Source organism: Amphibalanus amphitrite, unplaced genomic scaffold (assembly GCF_019059575.1).
Source record: "Amphibalanus amphitrite isolate SeventyFive unplaced genomic scaffold, NRLGWU_Aamphi_draft 000114F_arrow, whole genome shotgun sequence".
Taxonomy (NCBI): Eukaryota; Metazoa; Arthropoda; class Thecostraca; order Balanomorpha; family Balanidae; genus Amphibalanus; species Amphibalanus amphitrite.
This window is the reverse complement of record NW_024881609.1, coordinates 671,256-698,425: the sequence shown is the minus strand read 5'-3', so window position 1 is coordinate 698,425 and position 27,170 is coordinate 671,256. Positions and strand designations below refer to the sequence as shown.

At 51.0% G+C, this 27,170-nt stretch overlaps 1 protein-coding gene and 1 long non-coding RNA gene across 2 annotated transcripts in view; one reads left to right on the top strand and one right to left on the bottom strand.

Moving 5' to 3' along the window:
• LOC122381098 (urokinase-type plasminogen activator-like) overlaps positions 1 to 26,626 on the top strand; it is a 30,301-nt gene extending 3,675 nt beyond the window's left edge. Inside the window, exons 3-8 of the mRNA XM_043364878.1 lie at positions 22,494 to 22,784; positions 23,114 to 23,706; positions 23,975 to 24,084; positions 24,393 to 24,649; positions 24,969 to 25,144; positions 25,717 to 26,626. Of these exons, the coding sequence (XP_043220813.1) occupies positions 22,494 to 22,784; positions 23,114 to 23,706; positions 23,975 to 24,084; positions 24,393 to 24,649; positions 24,969 to 25,144; positions 25,717 to 25,887 (1,598 nt within the window). The 3' untranslated portion in view covers positions 25,888 to 26,626. The remainder of the gene's footprint in view (positions 1 to 22,493; positions 22,785 to 23,113; positions 23,707 to 23,974; positions 24,085 to 24,392; positions 24,650 to 24,968; positions 25,145 to 25,716) is intronic.
• Positions 1 to 27,109, bottom strand: part of LOC122381100 — a 44,989-nt gene extending 17,880 nt beyond the window's left edge. Inside the window, exons 1-2 of the long non-coding RNA XR_006256463.1 lie at positions 26,964 to 27,109; positions 25,744 to 25,965 (exon numbers count right to left, since the gene is read on the bottom strand). This is a non-coding gene — a long non-coding RNA (uncharacterized LOC122381100). The remainder of the gene's footprint in view (positions 1 to 25,743; positions 25,966 to 26,963) is intronic.
• Between the last annotated feature and the right edge of the window lie 61 nt (positions 27,110 to 27,170).

Sequence of the window (27,170 nt, the reverse complement as noted above, 5' to 3'; positions counted from 1 at the left end):
TCTACCATACATCTGCCTGAGCTTAGGGTAATTACAATTTGTCGGCGACGTTCGAAAATGATGCACCTTTTTTCGCAGTATAGGATATCGCATGTGCATATTTCTGCCTTTTTGGGTGCGCTTTATCGGTTTTTCGTGAGTAACTCGCGTAAAAACCGTCCGATCGCGACGAAACTTTCAATACCCCCGATTTTATCAATTTTACACCTACCCTGAAAATTTCATGACCCTGACCCAAATGACCTTTGACCTGTAACTTCTCGAGACCATGTTTGGCCCCAATCGCGATTCGGCGTATGTCGGCTCGCATTAGCCGCGCGGTTGCAGTTTTCACGTGGTTTCAAGCGTTGAAACATGTGATATGATGCTGGTCCCATGCATTAGGGTGGGTGTCAAGGTCACCTGAAGGTCAGGTCAGCTCAATGACCTTTGATGACCTCGGTTCACTTTTTCGAGTTTTACATGTTTCTAGGCTAGTTTTTGGAGCTGATTTCGAATTTAGCAACCATTTGAACATCACAGCGGGTGTAACGAAATTATCCAGACACCTTTCTTCCCGCTGTAAAAGCAAAACAATCTGGTACTTTTTCTTTTAACTGAGCTTGTAGCCACCTTTCATAAAAACACAGTTTACTCACCTCGTTGGTTTCTGCATATCTTTGGAGTGGTTTTTGTCAAAGGACAGTCAGAGAGGAAATGAGGAACCCACACAGTGGCGAATGTTCTGGAGCATTTCAACCAATGGATTCTCCAGCACACTGGCTTTGATGCGGACCAACGCCGTCTAAACCTGTGCCTGCGGTTGAGCAGTGCTTATGGCGGGTGGCTCTTCATACACCTCCTGCAGCCTGCTGAACAAGAGCCCACAGGTTTTCGATTGAATTGGGATCGCGACTTTTTCCAAGTCATAAGCGTTAGCCCAGAATGATTGAAGGTTCTATCGGCATCACTTCCCGTTCTTTTAGGGACTTTTAACCCGCGCACCGATGGGGGGGGGCGGATATCCGCCCCCCCTGAGGTTTTTCGCGAATAGCGGGAAAACCGCGGCGCGTAGCGCCGCGAAATTTGGTATGACTATAACCTCATCAATTTTACACATGGTGTGCAAGTTTGAACCTCCTACCTTTCAAGGTCAGGTCACCAGGTCACTTTGAATGACCCAACCTCAAGTCACTTTTTTGCAACTTTGTCACCGTGCCAGAGCTACAGTAGATGTCGGAGGCCTTTGAAAGTCGCAGGATATTATTAGGTCATTAGTAGCTACAATTTGTATATCTCGGAATTTTGATATCGGTGACCTAAGGTCAGGTCAATTTCGCGACCTCCCCATTATAAGTCAATGGGGGAAAAATCAACTCCCTGTTTTTACCACTAAAACGGGTCGGAGTGGCCCCATATACCATACATGACTTCATATACGATCAACCTTCACTACCTTGAGGTCTGTTTTGCTGTTGGGCAGCTGTGAGGTCATGTGACGTCATCAAAGGTCACCAAAGGTTTTTGGCCAATAACTCCGTACAGGAACAAGATACAGACGCGTGGATGGTCTCATTGTGTTCAGCTCGTCAAGACGCATCGAATGATATACATGATGACCTCGAGGCCACGTGACCTGAGGTCAACCTTTGACCTTGACCTTTCGAGGTCAACATATATATCATTCGATGCGGATTGACGAGAGGATCACGATGATGCCCTTAGTTTATTCCTATCTTGACTAATTCGAAAGTTATTCGAGAAAAACTCTCTCCATATCTAGCGCCGCCATTTTGACTTTTTCGACCCCTGTGACGTCATCTTTGACCTGACCTGAAAATGACCTTAGTAAAAATTGTAGATCTTGGCCGTGCGTATCCGATGCCGTTTACCGCTTGTCGCTATCTTGCTTCGTTCTCGAGATCTCAGGGGGGGGCGGTCATCCGCCCCCCCCCCCGTCGGTGCGAAGTTGGCGCAGACCCCCGTCGGTGCGCGGGTTAAGTAGCGCGCCGCCACGCATGAAGACAGCGTGGCTTGAATCAGGCATCAGTGCGCGTTCAGAAACCGTGCCCTCCTATGCCGTCTGGTTGAGCGCCTCCAATCATGCTCCACCACCTTCCCTGGAAAAGCTCCACCCTTGCCTATGGGGCAAAATATAAGGGACAAAAACACAAAACAAGACAGATAAAAACAAAGCAAAATTAACTCATTACCTAATGAAATTCAGGCTGGAGCAAAAACATAGGTAATAGGTTATGTCAAATTAGAATGAAAGATTAAAATCAACCTGACCAGGCCTTATGGTCCGACCGGGTCCTAACCACCTTACTTCGCCTAACTTGACCCAGTTCAACCTAGCCTACCACAACACCTGCAGAGTGCAGAGGTACACTCGGGGGCAGATTGATGTTCCACCACTCCCTACCTATCGGGCTCCCATGGCTCAGCACTGGCTGCTGCCAGTGTTGCCTGCCCTCAGCACTGCTCAGCACTGCCTGCCAGTGCCAGTGCTGCCACATGCTGCCACTGGCAGCAGCCAGTGCTGAGCCATGGGAGCCCGATGGGTAGGGAGTGGTGGAACATCAATCTGCCCCCGAGTGTACCTTCCTGGAAAAATGACGCCCAGGGAGATGACTGTCCAACTTATTGAAATACTACCATGATTGCTTGTCAAAATGTGTGTCATCATGCTCTTGTTTGACAAGTGATGTATAATAAATGTGATATTCAATAATTACTCCTGACTGTTGACTGTTGAGTTATCAAAATATTCAAATAATCAGGGTACAATCCTGTGCATAGTGCACACTAATCATGTTGTTTTTGTGTAGGCCCTCCGCACATTGTTGTGTGCACTGCTATGTGCACCTAAGTAAAAAAGTGACTGGTGGTACATGACAAAAGGTTGAGCAACTGTGAAGTTCATGCCCTTGGTCTTGCTGGTGCCAAATGCCTATAGCTAGGATCAGTGAGGGTTGTAGACATGCTACATACATTGTGCATTGAAGATATTGGCACAAAGTTCATCCGTAATTACTATGCTTAATACCTAATGCAAGAAGCGACATAAATGCCCAGATGATAAAGCTCTCTGGTCAACATCACACAAATTTATTGACATACTTTGCAGGTACATATTTACATTCATGGCAAATACTTTCGATTTGATTCAGAAACTAGTTGCTAGTAAGCTTGCATTTTTGTAGGCACAACAACGACCATATATTAAATCATAAAAAACCTTCTCATGGCAATCATCAATACCTTTCTACCGAACAAGTACCTTATACCTAGCTTCCATGCAATGATTCTAAAATTTGTCCGCAATCCATCTATATCTCAACTGACACAATGAATTTCAAATACCCTAACGAAACCTATAACTGTACATAAGAAGAATGCAATACTACAAGAATTGTGAATTTCTGAAGTTATTCTCACATGCTGAATGTTGAAACTCTACTTTTGTCGTCCATTTCCATGTTTCATTGAGCCATCATATAGAACTGTTTCCGATCTACAGTCACAAGCTTTCCCACAAATCTTGAATTTTTACACATCATCTTGAACCATGCTCCAGTCTTTCCAACAAAGCAATTTTGATTTGTTGCAACAGCTTCAGATCATGATATGCTTGAAGTTTGTTACGTACCATTTGTCAGACAAATCTCAACATTCAACAAAATGTGTATCAATTCCCAAGCTAAGTAGTTGATCATATCAGTATTTGCAGTTTCCACACAATGTTTCATAATACTATTCTATGTTTATATAAAGAAACTCAAATAATCCACAAATTGTTATTGAAACACTCCCACTTCAAGAATTCACAGCAATGGCAATAACAGTACAAGTTCAGAAGCAAACAAACATTGCGCCACATTTCGTATGAAACGCGCCATCGCCCTGAAGTTTCTACCACAGACGGTAGTTCAACCGCAGCCGTAGTGCGAAAACCCCTGCCCACCTTACCCCACGGCGGAGCTCGGTTGCAATTTGTAAATACGCTTGCGCGCAACAAATGCCGCACTTTCAAATAAAGTCATGTCCGTGAAGTTAGCGTCAGCAACAGCAACGAATACAGCGTCGGATTCAGAATCTCTTAAAAAACTCGTATTAGGTCAATTGGGGGACGGGGAGCAAGAATATGACATTTATTTGGCCCTAGCTCTTACCCCTTACCCCTTAATCGGCCCTTAAAGGAAGGGGCGCGTCAAAAGTGCCTCAAGGGTTCGTCTGATTGCCAAAATAAGGGTCGCAATCGATTCCTCGGGTCAATATCTAGCCGCAGCCTCGGGTTCCAGATGTGTGCAACTTACCCCTTACCCCTTAATCGGCCCTTAAAGGAAGGGGCGCGTCAAAAGTGCCTCAAGTGTTCGTCTGATCGCCAAAATAAGGGTCGCAATCGCTTCCTCGGGTCAATATCTAGCCGCAGCCTCGGGTTCCAGATGTGTGCAACTTACCCCTTACCCCTTAATCGGCCCTTAAAGGAAGGGGCGCGTCAAAAGTGCCTCAAGGGTTCGTCTGATCGCCAAAATAAGGGTCGCAATCAATTCCTCGGGTCAATATCTAGCCGCAGCCTCGGGTTCAAGTTGTGTGCAACTTACCTCTAACCCCTTAATCGGCCCTTAAAGGAAGGGGCGCGTCAAAAGTGCCTCAAGGGTTCGTCTGATCGCCAAAATAAGGGTCGCAATCGATTCCTCGGGTCAATATCTAGCCGCAGCCTCGGGTTCCAGATGTGTGCAACTTACCCCTTACCCCTTAATCGGCCCTTAAAGGAAGGGGCGCGTCAAAAGTGCCTCAAGGGTTCGTCTGATCGCCAAAATAAGGGTCGCAATCGATTCCTCGGGTCAATATCTAGCCGCAGCCTCGGGTTCCAGATGTGTGCAACTTACCCCTTACCCCTTAATCGGCCCTTAAAGGAAGGGGCGCGTCAAAAGTGCCTCAAGGATTCGTCTGATCGCCAAAATAAGGGTCGCAATCGATTCCTCGGGTCAATATCTAGCCGCAGCTTCGGGTTCCAGATGTGCGCAACTTACCCCTTACCCCTTAATCGGCCCTTAAAGGAAGGGGCGCGTCAAAAGTGCCTCAAGGGTTCGTCTGATCGCCAAAATAAGGGTCGCAATCGATTCCTCGGGTCAATATCTAGCCGCAGCCTCGGGTTCCAGATGTGTGCAACTTACCCCTTACCCCTTAATCGGCCCTTAAAGGAAGGGGCGCGTCAAAAGTGCCTCAAGGGTTCGTCTGATCGCCAAAATAAGGGTCGCAATCGATTCCTCTGGTCAATATCTAGCCGCAGCCTCGGGTTCCAGATGTGTGCAACTTACCCCTTACCCCTTAATCGGCCCTTAAAGGAAGGGGCGCGTCAAAAGTGCCTCAAGGGTTCGTCTGATCGCCAAAATAAGGGTCGCAATCGACTCCTCGGGTCAATATCTAGCCGCAGCCACGGGTTCCAGATGTGTGCAACTTACCCCTTACCCCTTAATCGGCCCTTAAAGGAAGGGGCGCGTCAAAAGTGCCTCAAGGATTCGTCTGATCGCCAAAATAAGGGTCGCAATCGATTCCTCGGGTCAATATCTAGCCGCAGCCTCGGGTTCCAGATGTGTGCAACTTACCCCTTACCCCTTAATCGGCCCTTAAAGGAAGGGGCGCGTCAAAAGTGCCTCAAGGGTTCGTCTGATCGCCAAAATAAGGGTCGCAATCGATTCCTCGGGTCAATATCTAGCCGCAGCCTCGGGTTCCAGATGTGTGCAACTTACCCCTTACCCCTTAATCGGCCCTTAAAGGAAGGGGCGCGTCAAAAGTGCCTCAAGGATTCGTCTGATCGCCAAAATAAGGGTCGCAATCGATTCCTCGGGTCAATATCTAGCCGCAGCCTCGGGTTCCAGATGTGTGCAACTTACCCCTTACCCCTTAATCGGCCCTTAAAGGAAGGGGCGCGTCAAAAGTGCCTCAAGGGTTCGTCTGATCGCCAAAATAAGGGTCGCAATCGATTCCTCGGGTCAATATCTAGCCGCAGCCTCGGGTTCCAGATGTGTGCAACTTACCCCTTACCCCTTAATCGGCCCTTAAAGGAAGGGGCGCGTCAAAAGTGCCTCAAGGGTTCGTCTGATCGCCAAAATAAGGGTCGCAATCGATTCCTCGGGTCAATATCTAGCCGCAGCCTCGGGTTCCAGATGTGTGCAACTTACCCCTTACCCCTTAATCGGCCCTTAAAGGAAGGGGCGCTTCAAAAGTGCCTCAAGGGTTCGTCTGATTGCCAAAATAAGGGTCGCAATCGATTCCTCGGGTCAATATCTAGCCGCAGCCTCGGGTTCCAGATGTGTACAACTTACCCCTTACCCCTTAATCGGCCCTTAAAGGAAGGGACGCGTCAAAAGTGCCTCAAGGATTCGTCTGATCGCCAAAATAAGGGTCGCAATCGATTCCTCGGGTCAATATCTAGCCGCAGCCTCGGGTTCCAGATGTGTGCAACTTACCCCTTACCCCTTAATCGGCCCTTAAAGGAAGGGGCGCGTCAAAAGTGCCTCAAGGGTTCGTCTGATCGCCAAAATAAGGGTCGCAATCGATTCCTCGGGTCAATATCTAGCCGCAGCCTCGGGTTCCAGATGTGTGCAACTTACCCCTTACCCCTTAATCGGCCCTTAAAGGAAGGGGCGCGTCAAAAGTGCCTCAAGGGTTCGTCTGATTGCCAAAATAAGGGTCGCAATCGATTCCTCGGGTCAATATCTAGCCGCAGCCTCGGGTTCCAGATGTGTACAACTTACCCCTTACCCCTTAATCGGCCCTTAAAGGAAGGGGCGCGTCAAAAGTGCCTCAAGGATTCGTCTGATCGCCAAAATAAGGGTCGCAATCGATTCCTCGGGTCAATATCTAGCCGCAGCCTTGGGTTCCAGATGTGTGCAACTTACCCCTTACCCCTTAATCGGCCCTTAAAGGAAGGGGCGCGTCAAAAGTGCCTCAAGGGTTCGTCTGATCGCCAAAATAAGGGTCGCAATCGATTCCTCGGGTCAATATCTAGCCGCAGCCTCGGGTGCGGCGAGGCTGCGAAGCCTCGGAAGCGATTGCGACCCTTATTTTGGCGATCAGACGAACCCTTGAGGCACTTTTGACGCGCCTCTTCCTTTAAGGGCCGATTAAGGGGTAAGGGGTAAGTTGCACACATCTGGAACCCGAGGCTGCGGCTAGATATTGACCCGAGGAATCGATTGCGACCCTTATTTTGGCGATCAGACGAACCCTTGAGGCACTTTTGACGCGCCCCTTCCTTTAAGGGCCGATTAAGGGGTAAGGGGTAAGTTGCACACATCTGGAACCCAAGGCTGCGGCTAGATATTGACCCGAGGAATCGATTGCGACCCTTATTTTGGCGATCAGACGAACCCTTGAGGCACTTTTGACGCGCCCCTTCCTTTAAGGGCCGATTAAGGGGTAAGGGGTAAGTTGCACACATCTGGAACCCGAGGCTGCGGCTAGATATTGACCCGAGGAATCGATTGCGACCCTTATTTTGGCGATCTGGCGAACCCTTGAGGCACTTTTGACGCGCCCCTTCCTTTAAGGGCCGATTAAGGGGTAAGGGGTAAGTTGCACACATCTGGAACCCGAGGCTGCGGCTAGATATTGACCCGAGGAATCGATTGCGACCCTTATTTCGGCGATCAGACGAACCCTTGAGGCACTTTTGACGCGCCCCTTCCTTTAAGGGCCGATTAAGGGGTAAGGGGTAAGTTGCACACATCTGGAACCCGAGGCTGCGGCTAGATATTGACCCGAGGAATCGATTGCAACCTTATTTCGGCGATCAGACGAACCCTTGAGGCACTTTTGACGCGCCCCTTCCTTTAAGGGCCGATTAAGGGGTAAGGGGTAAGTTACACACATCTGGAACCCGAGGCTGCGGCTAGATATTGACCTGAGGAATCGATTGCGACCCTTATTTTGGCGATCAGACGAACCCTTGAGGCACTTTTGACGCGCCCCTTCCTTTAAGGGCCGATTAAGGGGTAAGGGGTAAGTTGCACACATCTGGAACCCGAGGCTGCGGCTAGATATTGACCTGAGGAATCGATTGCGACCCTTATTTTGGCGATCAGACGAACCCTTGAGGCACTTTTGACGCGCCCCTTCCTTTAAGGGCCGATTAAGGGGTAAGGGGTAAGTTGCACACATCTGGAACCCGAGGCTGCGGCTAGATATTGACCCGAGGAATCGATTGCGACCCTTTTTTTGGCGATCAGACGAACCCTTGAGGCACTTTTGACGCGCCCCTTCCTTTAAGGGCCGATTAAGGGGTAAGGGGTAAGTTGCACACATCTGGAACCCGAGGTTGCGGCTAGATATTGACCCGAGGAAGCGATTGCGACCCTTATTTCGGCGATCAGACGAACCCTTGAGGCACTTTTGACGCGCCCCTTCCTTTAAGGGCCGATTAAGGGGTAAGGGGTAAGTTGCACACATCTGGAACCCGAGGCTGCGGCTAGATATTGACCCGAGGAATCGATTGCGACCCTTATTTTGGCGATCAGACGAACCCTTGAGGCACTTTTGACGCGCCCCTTCCTTTAAGGGCCGATTAAGGGGTAAGGGGTAAGTTGCACACATCTGGAACCCGAGGCTGAAGCTAGATATTGACCCGAGGAATCGATTGCGACCCTTATTTCGGCGATCAGACGAACCCTTGAGGCACTTTTGACGCGCCCCTTCCTTTAAGGGCCGATTAAGGGGTAAGGGGTAAGTTGCACACATCTGGAACCCGAGGCTGCGGCTAGATATTGACCCGAGGAATCGATTGCGACCCTTATTTCGGCGATCATACGAACCTTTGAGGCACTTTTGACGCGCCCCTTCCTTTAAGGGCCGATTAAGGGGTAAGGGGTAAGTTGCACACATCTGGAACCCGAGGCTGCGGCTAGATATTGACCCGAGGAAGTGATTGCGACCCTTATTTTGGCGATCAGACGAACCCTTGAGGCACTTTTGACGCGCCCCTTCCTTTAAGGGCCGATTAAGGGATAAGGGGTAAGTTGCACACATCTGGAACCCGAGGCTGCGGCTAGATATTGACCCGAGGAATCGATTGCGACCCTTATTTTGGCGATCAGACGAACCCTTGAGGCACTTTTGACGCGCCCCTTCCTTTAAGGGCCGATTAAGGGGTAAGGGGTAAGTTGCATACATCTGGAACCCGAGGCTGCGGCTAGATATTGACCCGAGGAAGCGATTGCGACCCTTATTTCGGCGATCAGATGAACCCTTGAGGCACTTTTGACGCGCCCCTTCCTTTAAGGGCCGATTAAGGGGTAAGGGGTAAGTTGCACACATCTGGAACCCGAGGCTGCGGCTAGATATTGACCCGAGGAATCGATTGCGACCCTTATTTTGGCGATCAGACGAACCCTTGAGGCACTTTTGACGCGCCTCTTCCTTTAAGGGCCGATTAAGGGGTAAGGGGTAAGTTGCACACATCTGGAACCCGAGGCTGCGGCTAGATATTGACCCGAGGAATCGATTGCGACCCTTATTTTGGCGATCAGACGAACCTTTGAGGCACTTTTGACGCGCCCCTTCCTTTAAGGGCCGATTAAGGGGTAAGGGGTAAGTTGCACACATCTGGAACCCGAGGCTGCGGCTAGATATTGACCCGAGGAATCGATTGCGACCCTTATTTTGGCGATCAGACGAACCCTTGAGGCACTTTTGACGCGCCCCTTCCTTTAAGGGCCGATTAAGGGGTAAGGGGTAAGTTGCACACATCTGGAACCCGAGGCTGCGGCTAGATATTGACCCGAGGAATCTATTGCGACCCTTATTTCGGCGATCAGACGAACCCTTGAGGCACTTTTGACGCGCCCCTTCCTTTAAGGGCCGATTAAGGGGTAAGGGGTAAGTTGCACACATCTGGAACCCGAGGCTGCGGCTAGATATTGACCCGAGGAATCGATTGCGACCCTTATTTTGGCGATCAGACGAACCCTTGAGGCACTTTTGACGCGCCCCTTCCTTTAAGGGCCGATTAAGGGGTAAGGGGTAAGTTGCACACATCTGGAACCCGAGGCTGCGGCTAGATATTGACCCGAGGAATCGATTGCGACCCTTATTTTGGCGATCAGACGAACCCTTGAGGCACTTTTGACGCGCCCCTTCCTTTAAGGGCCGATTAAGGGGTAAGGGGTAAGTTGCACACATCTGGAACCCGAGGCTGCGGCTAGATATTGACCCGAGGAATCGATTGCGACCCTTATTTTGGCGATCAGACGAACCCTTGAGGCGCTTTTGACGCGCCCCTTCCTTTAAGGGCCGATTAAGGGGTAAGGGGTAAGTTGCACACATCTGGAACCCGAGGCTGCGGCTAGATATTGACCCGAGGAAGCGATTGCGACCCTTATTTCGGCGATCAGACGAACCTTTGAGGCACTTTTGACGCGCCCCTTCCTTTAAGGGCCGATTAAGGGGTAAGGGGTAAGTTGCACACATCTGGAACCCGAGGCTGCGGCTAGATATTGACCCGAGGAATCGATTGCGACCCTTATTTTGGCGATCAGACGAACCCTTGAGGCACTTTTGACGCGCCCCTTCCTTTAAGGGCCGATTAAGGGGTAAGGGGTAAGTTGCACACATCTGGAACCCGAGGCTGCGGCTAGATATTGACCCGAGGAATCGATTGCGACCCTTATTTTGGCGATCAGACGAACCCTTGAGGCACTTTTGACGCGCCCCTTCCTTTAAGGGCCGATTAAGGGGTAAGGGGTAAGTTGCACACATCTGGAACCCGAGGCTGCGGCTAGATATTGACCCGAGGAATCGATTGCGACCCTTATTTTGGCGATCAGACGAACCCTTGAGGCACTTTTGACGCGCCCCTTCCTTTAAGGGCCGATTAAGGGGTAAGGGGTTAGTTGCACACATCTGGAACCCGAGGCTGCGGCTAGATATTCACCCGAGGAATCGATTGCGACCCTTATTTCGGCGATCAGACGAACCCTTGAGGCACTTTTGACGCGCCCCTTCCTTTAAGGGCCGATTAAGGGGTAAGGGGTAAGTTGCACACATCTGGAACCCGAGGCTGCGGCTAGATATTGACCCGAGGAATCGATTGCGACCCTTATTTCGGCGATCAGACGAACCCTTGAGGCACTTTTGACGCGCCCCTTCCTTTAAGGGCCGACTAAGGGGTAAGGGGTAAGTTGCACACATCTGGAACCCGAGGCTGCGGCTAGATATTGACCCGAGGAATCGATTGCGACCCTTATTTCGGCGATCAGACGAACCCTTGAGGCACTTTTGACGCGACCCTTCCTTTAACCCGCGCCCTGCTGGGGGTCCTGGATTTCCACGCCCTGCTGGGGGGGGGTGTTTGAACACCCCCCCTTCTAACTCGGCTCCTGGGCCACGTAGCGATACGCGGAAGGCGGCGTTCCAAAGAGCGTCAAAAATAATGACGAAATCACTTCGGTCATTTTTTTGGTCAGGTCAAAGGTCAGGTCACCAGAGGTCATTGAAGGCAAAATTTCGCCGATTTCCAGGTCGAATGTCGACAATTTCCAAGATGCCAACGCATAACTCGGGAACCAATAGAGCTACAGCACCGCGGAAAAGCGCATTCGATAGCCCTATTAACGCCCTTTCTGACTAATTCTCTCAGATTTGACCTAACGTCAACGGTTTTGCCTGCAGGGGGCAAAAACTGCAAAAATAGCCGATTTTTTCGGAAACAGTTTTTCTGCAATAACTTTTGACCCAAGCCTTGTACGAGCTTACTTTTACCGGCATCGTGCTCCTCTCGTCAAGACGCATCGAATGAACTATAACTTGACCTTGAAAGGTCAACTTGAAAATTTGACCTCAGGTCAAGGTCATGACCTGACCGGAAAGGGTCATGTTGCATATCAGTCGATCCGTATCGTCGAGCTGAACACATCTAAGGCGTTTTCATCGCTCTAGCATGCCTCTATCAAAAGTTATTTGCGAAAAACTGTTAGATACCATTCGTGACCTAAGATGACCTCAGGGCATAAACAGGGGTCACGGACACCATTTTCATGTTCAGTGTGTCTAAACCACTTGTAATTCAGTGTTTGGGAGTGTTTATAATGTCTTTCGTCCAAAAGAGGCGCATTTCAATTTTCTCCCATTGACTTATAATGGGGAGGTCGCAAAATTGACCTGACCTTAGGTCATCGATATCAAAATTCTGAGATATACATTTTGTACATGCTATTGCTCTTAGCAATCGCTGAAAGTTTCAAAGCGATCGGTCACTCGGTGTAGCTATGACAGACATTGAAACTTTTTATGAGGTGAGGTCACTTCAAGTGACCTGGTGACCTGACCTTGAATGACCTTGGTCTGAAATTTTCACAACATGTGTAGAATTGATTATGATAAGGTGTACCAAAAACGGCGGCGCTCCGCGCCGCCGTTTTTGAGATATTCGCGAAAAACCACAAGGGGGGGGTGTTCAAACACCCCCCCCAGCAGGGCGCGGGTTAAGGGCCGATTAAGGGGTAAGGGGTAAGTTGCACACATCTGGAACCCGAGGCTGCGGCTAGATATTGACCCGAGGAATCGATTGCGACCCTTATTTTGGCGATCAGACGAATCCTTGAGGCACTTTTGACGCGCCCCTTTCTTTAAGGGCCGATTAAGGGGTAAGGGGTAAGTTGCACACATCTGGAACCCAAGGCTGCGGCTAGATATTGACCCGAGGAATCGATTGCGACCCTTATTTTGGCGATCAGACGAACCCTTGAGGCACTTTTGACGCGCCCCTTCCTTTAAGGGCCGATTAAGGGGTAAGGGGTAAGTTGCACACATCTGGAACCCGAGGCTGCGGCTAGATATTGACCCGAGGAATCGATTGCGACCCTTATTTTGGCGATCAGACGAACCCTTGAGGCACTTTTGACGCGCCCCTTTCTTTAAGGGCCGATTAAGGGGTAAGGGGTAAGTTGCACACATCTGGACCCCGAGGCTGCGGCTAGATATTGACCCGAGGAATCGATTGCGACCCTTATTTTGGCGATCAGACGAACCCTTGAGGCACTTTTGACGCGCCCCTTCCTTTAAGGGCCGATTAAGGGGTAAGGGGTAAGTTGCACACATCTGGAACCCGAGGCTGCGGCTATATATTGACCCGAGGAATCGATTGCGACCCTTATTTTGGCGATCAGACGAAACCTTGAGGCACTTTTGACGCGCCCCTTCCTTTAAGGGCCGATTAAGGGGTAAGGGGTAAGTTGCACACATCTGGAACCCGAGGCTGCGGCTAGATATTGACCCGAGGAATCGATTGCGACCCTTATTTCGGCGATCAGACGAACCTTTGAGGCACTTTTGACGCGCCCCTTCCTTTAAGGGCCGATTAAGGGGTAAGGGGTAAGTTGCACACATCTGGAACCCGAGGCTGCGGCTAGATATTGACCCGAGGAATCGATTGCGACCCTTATTTCGGCGATCAGACGAACCCTTGAGGCACTTTTGACGCGCCCCTTCCTCTAAGGGCCGATTAAGGGGTAAGGGGTAAGTTGCACACATCTGGAACCCGAGGCTGCGGCTAGATATTGACCCGAGGAATCGATTGCGACCCTTATTTTGGCGATCAGACGAACCCTTGAGGCACTTTTGACGCGCCCCTTCCTTTAAGGGCCGATTAAGGGGTAAGGGGTAAGTTGCACACATCTGGAACCCGAGGCTGCGGCTAGATATTGACCCGAGGAATCGATTGCGACCCTTATTTCGGCGATCAGACGAACCCTTGAGGCACTTTTGACGCGCCCCTTCCTTTAAGGGCCGATTAAGGGGTAAGGGGTAAGTTGCACACATCTGGAACCCGAGGCTGCGGCTAGATATTGACCCGAGGAATCGATTGCGACCCTTATTTCGGCGATCATACGAACCCTTGAGGCACTTTTGACGCGCCCCTTCCTTTAAGGGCCGATTAAGGGGTAAGGGGTAAGTTGCACACATCTGGAACCCGAGGCTGCGGCTAGATATTGACCCGAGGAAGCGATTGCGACCCTTATTTTGGCGATCAGACGAACCCTTGAGGCACTTTTGACGCGCCCCTTCCTTTAACCCGCGCCCTGCTGGGGGTCCTGGATTTCCACGCCCTGCTGGGGGGGGGGGTGTTTGAACACCCCCCCTTCTAACTCGGCTCCTGGGCCACGTAGCGATACGCGGAAGGCGGCGTTCCAAAGAGCGTCAAAAATAATGACGAAATCACTTCGGTCATTTTTTTGGTCAGGTCAAAGGTCAGGTCACCAGAGGTCATTGAAGGCAAAATTTCGCCGATTTCCAGGTCGAATGTCGACAATTTCCAAGATGCCAACGCATAACTCGGGAACCAATAGAGCTACAGCACCGCGGAAAAGCGCATTCGATAGCCCTATTAACGCCCTTTCTGACTAATTCTCTCAGATTTGACCTAACGTCAACGGTTTTGCCTGCAGGGGGCAAAAACTGCAAAAATAGCCGATTTTTTCGGAAACAGTTTTTCTGCAATAACTTTTGACCCAAGCCTTGTACGAGCTTACTTTTACCGGCATCGTGCTCCTCTCGTCAAGACGCATCGAATGAAGTATAACTTGACCTTGAAAGGTCAACTTGAAAATTTGACCTCAGGTCAAGGTCATGACCTGACCGGAAAGGGTCATGTTGCATATCAGTCGATCCGTATCGTCGAGCTGAACACATCTAAGGCGTTTTCATCGCTCTAGCATGCTTCTATCAAAAGTTATTTGCGAAAAACTGTTAGATACCATTCGTGACCTAAGATGACCTCAGGGCATAAACAGGGGTCACGGACACCATTTTCATGTTCAGTGTGTCTAAACCACTTGTAATTCAGTGTTTGGGAGTGTTTATAATGTCTTTCGTCCAAAAGAGGCGCATTTCAATTTTCTCCCATTGACTTATAATGGGGAGGTCGCAAAATTGACCTGACCTTAGGTCATCGATATCAAAATTCTGAGATATACATTTTGTACATGCTATTCCTCTTAGCAATCGCTGAAAGTTTCAAAGCGATCGGTCACTCGGTGTAGCTATGACAGACATTGAAACTTTTTATGAGGTGAGGTCACTTCAAGTGACCTGGTGACCTGACCTTGAATGACCTTGGTCTGAAATTTTCACAACATGTGTAGAATTGATTATGATAAGGTGTACCAAAAACGGCGGCGCTCCGCGCCGCCGTTTTTGAGATATTCGCGAAAAACCACAAGGGGGGTGTTCAAACACCCCCCCAGCAGGGCGCGGGTTAAGGGCCGATTAAGGGGTAAGGGGTAAGTTGCACACATCTGGAACCCGAGGCTGCGGCTAGATATTGACCCGAGGAATCGATTGCGACCCTTATTTTGGCGATCAGACGAATCCTTGAGGCACTTTTGACGCGCCCCTTTCTTTAAGGGCCGATTAAGGGGTAAGGGGTAAGTTGCACACATCTGGAACCCAAGGCTGCGGCTAGATATTGACCCGAGGAATCGATTGCGACCCTTATTTTGGCGATCAGACGAACCCTTGAGGCACTTTTGACGCGCCCCTTCCTTTAAGGGCCGATTAAGGGGTAAGGGGTAAGTTGCACACATCTGGAACCCGAGGCTGCGGCTAGATATTGACCCGAGGAATCGATTGCGACCCTTATTTTGGCGATCAGACGAACCCTTGAGGCACTTTTGACGCGCCCCTTTCTTTAAGGGCCGATTAAGGGGTAAGGGGTAAGTTGCACACATCTGGACCCCGAGGCTGCGGCTAGATATTGACCCGAGGAATCGATTGCGACCCTTATTTTGGCGATCAGACGAACCCTTGAGGCACTTTTGACGCGCCCCTTCCTTTAAGGGCCGATTAAGGGGTAAGGGGTAAGTTGCACACATCTGGAACCCGAGGCTGCGGCTATATATTGACCCGAGGAATCGATTGCGACCCTTATTTTGGCGATCAGACGAACCCTTGAGGCACTTTTGACGCGCCCCTTCCTTTAAGGGCCGATTAAGGGGTAAGGGGTAAGTTGCACACATCTGGAACCCGAGGCTGCGGCTATATATTGACCCGAGGAATCGATTGCGACCCTTATTTTGGCGATCAGACGAACCCTTGAGGCACTTTTGACGCGCCCCTTCCTTTAATGGCCGATTAAGGGGTAAGGGGTAAGTTGCACACATCTGGAACCCGAGGCTGCGGCTAGATATTGACCCGAGGAATCGATTGCGACCCTTATTTCGGCGATCAGACGAACCTTTGAGGCACTTTTGACGCGCCCCTTCCTTTAAGGGCCGATTAAGGGGTAAGGGGTAAGTTGCACACATCTGGAACCCGAGGCTGCGGCTAGATATTGACCCGAGGAATCGATTGCGACCCTTATTTCGGCGATCAGACGAACCCTTGAGGCACTTTTGACGCGCCCCTTCCTCTAAGGGCCGATTAAGGGGTAAGGGGTAAGTTGCACACATCTGGAACCCGAGGCTGCGGCTAGATATTGACCCGAGGAATCGATTGCGACCCTTATTTTGGCGATCAGACGAACCCTTGAGGCACTTTTGACGCGCCCCTTCCTTTAAGGGCCGATTAAGGGGTAAGGGGTAAGTTGCACACATCTGGAACCCGAGGCTGCGGCTATATATTGACCCGAGGAATCGATTGCGACCCTTATTTTGGCGATCAGACGAACCCTTGAGGCACTTTTGACGCGCCCCTTCCTTTAAGGGCCGATTAAGGGGTAAGGGGTAAGTTGCACACATCTGGAACCCGAGGCTGCGGCTATATATTGACCCGAGGAATCGATTGCGACCCTTATTTTGGCGATCAGACGAACCCTTGAGGCACTTTTGACGCGCCCCTTCCTTTAATGGCCGATTAAGGGGTAAGGGGTAAGTTGCACACATCTGGAACCCGAGGCTGCGGCTAGATATTGACCCGAGGAATCGATTGCGACCCTTATTTCGGCGATCAGACGAACCTTTGAGGCACTTTTGACGCGCCCCTTCCTTTAAGGGCCGATTAAGGGGTAAGGGGTAAGTTGCACACATCTGGAACCCGAGGCTGCGGCTAGATATTGACCCGAGGAAGCGATTGCGACCCTTATTTCGGCGATCAGACGAACCCTTGAGGCACTTTTGACGCGCCCCTTCCTCTAAGGGCCGATTAAGGGGTAAGGGGTAAGTTGCACACATCTGGAACCCGAGGCTGCGGCTAGATATTGACCCGAGGAATCGATTGCGACCCTTATTTTGGCGATCAGACGAAACCTTGAGGCACTTTTGACGCGCCCCTTCCTTTAAGGGCCGATTAAGGGGTAAGGGGTAAGTTGCACACATCTGGAACCCGAGGCTGCGGCTAGATATTGACCCGAGGAATCGATTGCGACCCTTATTTTGGCGATCAGACGAACCTTTGAGGCACTTTTGACGCGCCCCTTCCTTTAAGGGCCGATTAAGGGGTAAGGGGTAAGTTGCACACATCTGGAACCCGAGGCTGCGGCTAGATATTGACCCGAGGAATCGATTGCGACCCTTATTTTGGCGATCAGACGAACCCTTGAGGCACTTTTGACGCGCCCCTTCCTTTAAGGGCCGATTAAGGGGTAAGGGGTAAGTTGCACACATCTGGAACCCGAGGCTGCGGCTAGATATTGACCCGAGGAATCGATTGCGACCCTTATTTCGGCGATCAGACGAACCCTTGAGGCACTTTTGACGCGCCCCTTCCTTTAAGGGCCGATTAAGGGGTAAGGGGTAAGTTGCACACATCTGGAACCCGAGGCTGCGGCTAGATATTGACCCGAGAAATCGATTGCGACCCTTATTTCGGCGATCAGACGAACCCTTGAGGCACTTTTGACGCGCCCCTTCCTTTAAGGGCCGATTAAGGGGTAAGGGGTAAGTTGCACACATCTGGAACCCGAGGCTGCGGCTAGATATTGACCCGAGGAAGCGATTGCGACCCTTATTTCGGCGATCAGACGAACCCTTGAGGCACTTTTGACGCGCCCCTTCCTTTAAGGGCCGATTAAGGGGTAAGGGGTAAGTTGCACACATCTGGAACCCGAGGCTGCGGCTAGATATTGACCCGAGGAAGCGATTGCGACCCTTATTTTGGCGATCAGACGAACCCTTGAGGCACTTTTGACGCGCCCCTTCCTTTAACCCGCGCCCTGCTGGGGGTCCTGGATTTCCACGCCCTGCTGGGGGGGGGGGGGGTGTTTGAACACCCCCCCTTCTAACTCGGCTCCTGGGCCACGTAGCGATACGCGGAAGGCGGCGTTCCAAAGAGCGTCAAAAATAATGACGAAATCACTTCGGTCATTTTTTTGGTCAGGTCAAAGGTCAGGTCACCAGAGGTCATTGAAGGCAAAATTTCGCCGATTTCCAGGTCGAATGTCGACAATTTCCAAGATGCCAACGCATAACTCGGGAACCAATAGAGCTACAGCACCGCGGAAAAGCGCATTCGATAGCCCTATTAACGCCCTTTCTGACTAATTCTCTCAGATTTGACCTAACGTCAACGGTTTTGCCTGCAGGGGGCAAAAACTGCAAAAATAGCCGATTTTTTCGGAAACAGTTTTTCTGCAATAACTTTTGACCCAAGCCTTGTACGAGCTTACTTTTACCGGCATCGTGCTCCTCTCGTCAAGACGCATCGAATGAAGTATAACTTGACCTTGAAAGGTCAACTTGAAAATTTGACCTCAGGTCAAGGTCATGACCTGACCGGAAAGGGTCATGTTGCATATCAGTCGATCCGTATCGTCGAGCTGAACACATCTAAGGCGTTTTCATCGCTCTAGCATGCTTCTATCAAAAGTTATTTGCGAAAAACTGTTAGATACCATTCGTGACCTAAGATGACCTCAGGGCATAAACAGGGGTCACGGACACCATTTTCATGTTCAGTGTGTCTAAACCACTTGTAATTCAGTGTTTGGGAGTGTTTATAATGTCTTTCGTCCAAAAGAGGCGCATTTCAATTTTCTCCCATTGACTTATAATGGGGAGGTCGCAAAATTGACCTGACCTTAGGTCATCGATATCAAAATTCTGAGATATACATTTTGTACATGCTATTCCTCTTAGCAATCGCTGAAAGTTTCAAAGCGATCGGTCACTCGGTGTAGCTATGACAGACATTGAAACTTTTTATGAGGTGAGGTCACTTCAAGTGACCTGGTGACCTGACCTTGAATGACCTTGGTCTGAAATTTTCACAACATGTGTAGAATTGATTATGATAAGGTGTACCAAAAACGGCGGCGCTCCGCGCCGCCGTTTTTGAGATATTCGCGAAAAACCACAAGGGGGGGTGTTCAAACACCCCCCCAGCAGGGCGCGGGTTAAGGGCCGATTAAGGGGTAAGGGGTAAGTTGCACACATCTGGAACCCGAGGCTGCGGCTAGATATTGACCCGAGGAATCGATTGCGACCCTTATTTTGGCGATCAGACGAATCCTTGAGGCACTTTTGACGCGCCCCTTTCTTTAAGGGCCGATTAAGGGGTAAGGGGTAAGTTGCACACATCTGGAACCCAAGGCTGCGGCTAGATATTGACCCGAGGAATCGATTGCGACCCTTATTTTGGCGATCAGACGAACCCTTGAGGCACTTTTGACGCGCCCCTTCCTTTAAGGGCCGATTAAGGGGTAAGGGGTAAGTTGCACACATCTGGAACCCGAGGCTGCGGCTAGATATTGACCCGAGGAATCGATTGCGACCCTTATTTTGGCGATCAGACGAACCCTTGAGGCACTTTTGACGCGCCCCTTTCTTTAAGGGCCGATTAAGGGGTAAGGGGTAAGTTGCACACATCTGGACCCCGAGGCTGCGGCTAGATATTGACCCGAGGAATCGATTGCGACCCTTATTTTGGCGATCAGACGAACCCTTGAGGCACTTTTGACGCGCCCCTTCCTTTAAGGGCCGATTAAGGGGTAAGGGGTAAGTTGCACACATCTGGAACCCGAGGCTGCGGCTATATATTGACCCGAGGAATCGATTGCGACCCTTATTTTGGCGATCAGACGAACCCTTGAGGCACTTTTGACGCGCCCCTTCCTTTAAGGGCCGATTAAGGGGTAAGGGGTAAGTTGCACACATCTGGAACCCGAGGCTGCGGCTATATATTGACCCGAGGAATCGATTGCGACCCTTATTTTGGCGATCAGACGAACCCTTGAGGCACTTTTGACGCGCCCCTTCCTTTAATGGCCGATTAAGGGGTAAGGGGTAAGTTGCACACATCTGGAACCCGAGGCTGCGGCTAGATATTGACCCGAGGAATCGATTGCGACCCTTATTTCGGCGATCAGACGAACCTTTGAGGCACTTTTGACGCGCCCCTTCCTTTAAGGGCCGATTAAGGGGTAAGGGGTAAGTTGCACACATCTGGAACCCGAGGCTGCGGCTAGATATTGACCCGAGGAATCGATTGCGACCCTTATTTCGGCGATCAGACGAACCCTTGAGGCACTTTTGACGCGCCCCTTCCTCTAAGGGCCGATTAAGGGGTAAGGGGTAAGTTGCACACATCTGGAACCCGAGGCTGCGGCTAGATATTGACCCGAGGAATCGATTGCGACCCTTATTTTGGCGATCAGACGAACCCTTGAGGCACTTTTGACGCGCCCCTTCCTTTAAGGGCCGATTAAGGGGTAAGGGGTAAGTTGCACACATCTGGAACCCGAGGCTGCGGCTAGATATTGACCCGAGGAATCGATTGCGACCCTTATTTCGGCGATCAGACGAACCCTTGAGGCACTTTTGACGCGCCCCTTCCTTTAAGGGCCGATTAAGGGGTAAGGGGTAAGTTGCACACATCTGGAACCCGAGGCTGCGGCTAGATATTGACCCGAGGAATCGATTGCGACCCTTATTTTGGCGATCAGACGAACCCTTGAGGCACTTTTGACGCGCCCCTTCCTTTAAGGGCCGATTAAGGGGTAAGGGGTAAGTTGCACACATCTGGAACCCGAGGCTGCGGCTAGATATTGACCCGAGGAATCGATTGCGACCCTTATTTTGGCGATCAGACGAACCCTTGAGGCACTTTTGACGCGCCCCTTCCTTTAAGGGCCGATTAAGGGGTAAGGGGTAAGTTGCACACATCTGGAACCCGAGGCTGCGGCTAGATATTGACCCGAGGAAGCGATTGCGACCCTTATTTCGGCGATCAGACGAACCCTTGAGGCACTTTTGACGCGCCCCTTCCTTTAAGGGCCGATTAAGGGGTAAGGGGTAAGTTGCACACATCTGGAACCCGAGGCTGCGGCTAGATATTGACCCGAGGAATCGATTGCGACCCTTATTTTGGCGATCAGACGAACCCTTGAGGCACTTTTGACGCGCCCCTTCCTTTAAGGGCCGATTAAGGGGTAAGGGGTAAGTTGCACACATCTGGAACCCGAGGCTGCGGCTAGATATTGACCCGAGGAATCGATTGCGACCCTTATTTTGGCGATCAGACGAACCTTTGAGGCACTTTTGACGCGCCCCTTCCTTTAAGGGCCGATTAAGGGGTAAGGGGTAAGTTGCACACATCTGGAACCCGAGGCTGCGGCTAGATATTGACCCGAGGAATCGATTGCGACCCTTATTTTGGCGATCAGACGAACCCTTGAGGCACTTTTGACGCGCCCCTTCCTTTAAGGGCCGATTAAGGGGTAAGGGGTAAGTTGCACACATCTGGAACCCGAGGCTGCGGCTAGATATTGACCCGAGGAATCGATTGCGACCCTTATTTCGGCGATCAGACGAACCCTTGAGGCACTTTTGACGCGCCCCTTCCTTTAAGGGCCGATTAAGGGGTAAGGGGTAAGTTGCACACATCTGGAACCCGAGGCTGCGGCTAGATATTGACCCGAGAAATCGATTGCGACCCTTATTTCGGCGATCAGACGAACCCTTGAGGCACTTTTGACGCGCCCCTTCCTTTAAGGGCCGATTAAGGGGTAAGGGGTAAGTTGCACACATCTGGAACCCGAGGCTGCGGCTAGATATTGACCCGAGGAAGCGATTGCGACCCTTATTTCGGCGATCAGACGAACCCTTGAGGCACTTTTGACGCGCCCCTTCCTTTAAGGGCCGATTAAGGGGTAAGGGGTAAGAGCTAGGGCCAAATAAAGGTCATATTCTTGCTCCTTGTCCCCCAATTGACCTAATACGAGTTTTTTAAGCGATTCTGAATCCGACGCTGTATTCGTTGCTGTTGCTGACGCTAACTTCACGGACATAATAAAGTCGCTAGGAACAGCGGAGATCCCAAAAAGTAAACAAAAGTAAAAGTCTAATATCTTGAAAACCGGTGAATATTTTTCGATGAAATTTGGTAGATATTCGTTTTCGCTCTTTCTGAACCGAGCGACATCACTTTCGTGCCAATTCATTAACTTTTTTGAAGGTGGGAGGGTCCCTTTAACTTGACCGTGTCTAGCAAAGATGGAACTCTTCGAAGTCTTTCAATGTAAACAATCGTTTTCTTTTTATATGACGAATCATTATCGCTTGTATCGTTCTCGTTTTCAGAGTCGTCGGGCGGTTTCGTCACCACCCCCAAGCCGACGACGCCGCCGCCGCCACCTCCGACCCAGAACCCGTGGCGACCGGTGGCCGGACCGCGACCCCGACCCTCCTCCGAGGGGGACAGGTTCGTCTTCGCGCAGCGGCCTCAGAGTGGCACACCGAGCCCCCAGGAGGGCCGACCGAAACCGGAGCGGCCACAGAGCAGACCCAGCCACAAGCCCATCCTCTTCGGCCCCGTTCCCAGCGGCGGCAACAGCGAGCGTCTCAACCACCGCGACTTCATCGGACACAAAGGTGCGATACGATTACTTACCCTAGCCCGTGAGAAACGAATGCATTGTCGATTAGAGCTACCTACTCTGTGTAGACGGCAGTGTCGTAAGTATTTTCTTGTTCGGTTCATCTGTTTTCGGTCTCCTGCATTTTCCGTCCGGGAAGGACGGTCATCGTTAACTCGTTGTATTCAACGGCGTGACCGTCTCTGAAGTTTTGGATGATATGCCGTTTCTGGCGGCGGGTATCCTTCAACCAACGCAATTTTTGAACCAAAGAACGTTTGTCGTAGATACCTATATTCCGTGACAACACCGTTCATAACAACACCGTCACTGTTTTCACGCCAGACTGCGGCCTGATCACGCGGTCGGTGCGGGCCGACTTCGATCAGCTGGAGCTGCGCCGCCGGCGGCGTCGCTCGGCCCTGAGCCGGTCGCACGCGGCCCCGCCGGCGCTGGACGGGTCGCAGGCGGCGGCGCCCACCGCCACCGAGGACCCGTTCGCCATCTTCGACTCCCGCTTCTACCCGGAGGAGGAGGAGGACCCGGACTTTGTGCCGTACACGGAGGCACCCCCGCCGGCCGGCAGCGAGGTGGTGGCGTTCACCGAGCCCCCTCCACCCGCCGGGGAAGCGGGCGGCGCCGGGGACCCCGCCGCACCCGACGGCAAGTTTCTGCACGTGACGATCCTGCCCCACGACCCGGACGCGGCCAGCCTGGTGTACGGTGACGCCCAGGACGGGTACGACCCCGACTACTACGACACGCCTTCGGCCGAGTTCGCCGAGACGTACCTGATCCGAACTGGGAAGGCACTGAAACACGACGACCCGTTCGGCATCAACTCGCAGGAGTACCGCGACAAGATCAACCAGCAGCTCAAAGACGCGCACTTCATCACGGCAGGAGAGGACGCCATCATCGGACAGTGGCCCTGGATCGTGAGTAACGACGGGAAATTCAGGACGTTTGTCTTTTTTATTAATTGTTAATTTGATTTCCGGGTGGCTACATAAGTATTAGCCGAGGGGTATCAAAGATTTACATTCTCATTGGGCTGACAATTTCCTCAGCTATAACTGTGATGCCTAATTTTTGACGGGGAAAACATGTCTTCACATCAGCATGGCTCTGCAGGTGAGCTTGTTAAGCACTTGCTACACACCTGCATCATTTTTTTTCTCTTACTGACCAACGGTGTTTCCCCAGGCCTTGATCGGAGAGCGGCGCCCGTCCCAAATTAATTGGTTCTGCGGAGGAGCCCTCCTCAACGAGGAATACATCATCACCGCCGCACACTGCCTGGGAAAGTTCCAAAAGTAAGTAACAATGTTGAATTTTAACGGTTAACGTAAAGCGACAGACTTCTTTTTTCGCCGCGGGAGTGCTAGACAAGTATTTGATTGGTATTATTTATGCCAGTTATTTATCATTTAGAAGGAAATGTCTCCCCCAAACCACGTTCTTTCCTCTACGTAGAGGATCTGAACCTTCCGATTGATGTTCACGGTGCATATTTTGATGTGGCACCTTGTTGATATGAAATCGTCTACCTGTACCTACCTGTACCTACCTGTATGTACCATAATGCGGAGGTAAACGAAGCTCACTGAATCCATCTCTTCAGGAACCGCCTGGTGGTCCGTGTGGGCGAGTTCGACCTCAACTACGACACGGACGCGGCGCACCAGGACCTGCTGGTCGACCAGATTATCGTGCACCCCGAGTACGTGCACCGGCGCAAGCACCACGACATCGCGCTGCTGCACCTGAGCCGGCGGGTGCGTCTCGGCGGCCACGTGCGGCCCGTGTGCCTGCCGCGGCGCAGAGTGGATCTCACCGGGGAGACGACCACCGTGGCCGGCTGGGGACACACCGAGTTCGGTAAGTGGAGGGAGGAGGGAGGAGATGAAAGGCAGATGGACAGGAATCGGTGATGGGGAGATAGAGGAGCAGAAGATAGGTATGACTTTACCCGATAAGGAGATCTTTCCTCGTTCATCGATGAAAGCGAACACGTCAGCCCCCAAAGATCTTAATTGATAATGCTTCCTGATTCTATCTTTCTTTGCCTTTTAATTTTGTTAGTCTCTATGCCCTCATCTGCAGGTCTTTCAGAACCTTCCGATCGGTAAATTCATCCGACTTCTCCGACCTTATACGACCATTCTAACCTCATCTTACCGGCTCCCGTACCCGGCAGGCGGCGAGAAGTCGGCCATTCTCCAGGAGGTCAAACTGCCACTGGTGAACACCACCGAGTGTGAGAACACCTACCGCACTCTGGGCAACGCCTTCCAGGCCGACTTCGCGCCCGGCTTCGGCGACACCAAGATCTGCGCGCTCGACCCGACCGGCCGCGGCCGCGACTCGTGTCAGGTGGGTGGCCGGGGTCGTATTACATGTCTGATGGGTCAGATGTCAGAACTCAGATGGGCTGGGGGGAATTCGCGACTTTTTATGTATTTAGGTATATGTTAGGACTTAGGAGGCATGGCAATCATAACAAAACAGGCTTCATACTCATAGCATATTAAATTGTTAAGCATATTAAACGTTAAAAGTTAGTGGTAAATACCTAAGCTTCCATGCTTTTCAATTCATTCATTAGAAGACGGATTCCACATTAATTCATTCACTTCTTCATTCATTCATTCATTCATTCATTCATTCATTTGTCCATTCATTCATTCAACCATCCATTCATTCATTCATTCATTCATTCATTCATTCATTCATTCATTCATTCATTCATTCATTCATTCATTCATTCATTCATTCATTCATTCAAGTTCAATATCGTTTCGCCAATTCACATCGGGGTTTATTGATTATTGCACTGACGTCGTAATAATCATTTTTCACCGTTGCTCACCGTTTCACCTTGACTTTAAATGGCTCAAAGTCTTGACCTCTGAACTATCTCTCTGACCTCCGATCACTGCCGACAGGGCGACTCGGGCGGGCCGCTGACCTACCGTGACCGGGCGTCGGGTCGGGTCCAGCTGGTGGGTATCGTCTCGACGGGCGTCGGCTGCGGCCACCCCAAGTTCCCGGGCGTCTACACCCGAGTATCCATGTACGTCGACTGGATTCTGGAGCGGGCCTTCCGCAACCAGTGAGCGGCCAAAGCGGCGGGCGGTGGAGCTCGTGGGCCTCGGTGTTCCGGTGTCGATTGCGCTCGCGTTGGATTTGATTGCCTGCGAGGTGTCAAATCATGTCAGTTGTGTCTTGTTTTGTTGACTTATCCAAGATGGTGCGCACTTAGTATATTTCTTGGATGTACCCCATAGTTATCATTATGAATGAGAATGTGGCTATATCTGCCACTTGCACGTGACGGCGAGGCTTAGCGATTAAGCGCAAAATCACCGAATTGTCAAAAGTGCAAGTTTTTGTGTGTGCCAGAACCAGGGCTGCGGAGTCGGAGTCGGAGTCGGAGTCGGTCGGAGTCGACAGTTGTGACCGGAGTCGGAGTCGGAGTCGGAGTCGATTTTAGAAACCCGAGCCGGAGTCGGAGTCGGAGTCACCGAAAATCTGTCGACTCCGCAGCCCTGCTAGGTCTGCGGAGTCGGAGTCGGGAGTTGGAGTCGGTCGGATTCGACAATTCTGCCCGGAGTCGGAGTCGGAGCTGGTTTTTGAAAGCCGGAGTCGGAGTCGGAGTCGGAGTCGCCGAAAATCCATCGACTCCGCAGCCCTGGCCAGAACTGTGACTTTTGAGTCGATAACCGTTTTATATTTAGTGACATCATCGGTTATAGTGCGGATTGTTGATCTCTGTTTATATCATCTCATATTTATGTCGAAGTGGAGACTACTCGGTGTGACTAAGTGATTTAATATACCTATTGACCTTGTGAAGCGATTGCGTTGTTGAGATGACCGGATAGGGCCATGTAAACGGATAACCATAAAGCCATGTGAAGTTGAAATGAGACCAGACAAGGTCCGAGGGCAGGCCCGGAAGGTCATACGACAAGAGTGGGTAAACGAACTCTCAGTGTTCGGCAGATACTATAGGCACCTCCTACCGAGGCCGATGTCTCACGTCAAAGCATGAATTAGTCGCCCATCGCCACACCGAGCTATTGTGGTTGGTTGCATCTGAAAGCAAGAGCAATTATTGCATACTTCCCAAATCTCTAACCTCTGTCCTCTAATGTGATCGCAATAGTGGCCCTCCTGAGCTCCTCAATACCTTGGTTCATTCCAGGCTCCCGGCTCCCACTTGCCTTCCTGCAGCGCAATGAAAACATTAATTAAAATTACACCGCACCGCACACAGCTCTCTCGTTTTAGCCCAGTTTTAGCCTGAGAGTGAGGCCCAACCAGCTGACTGCTGAGGCCGACGGCTACGGCTGCGAATTGCGATGCTGCGATCTGGGAGCCGTGTATCTGGGCCAGA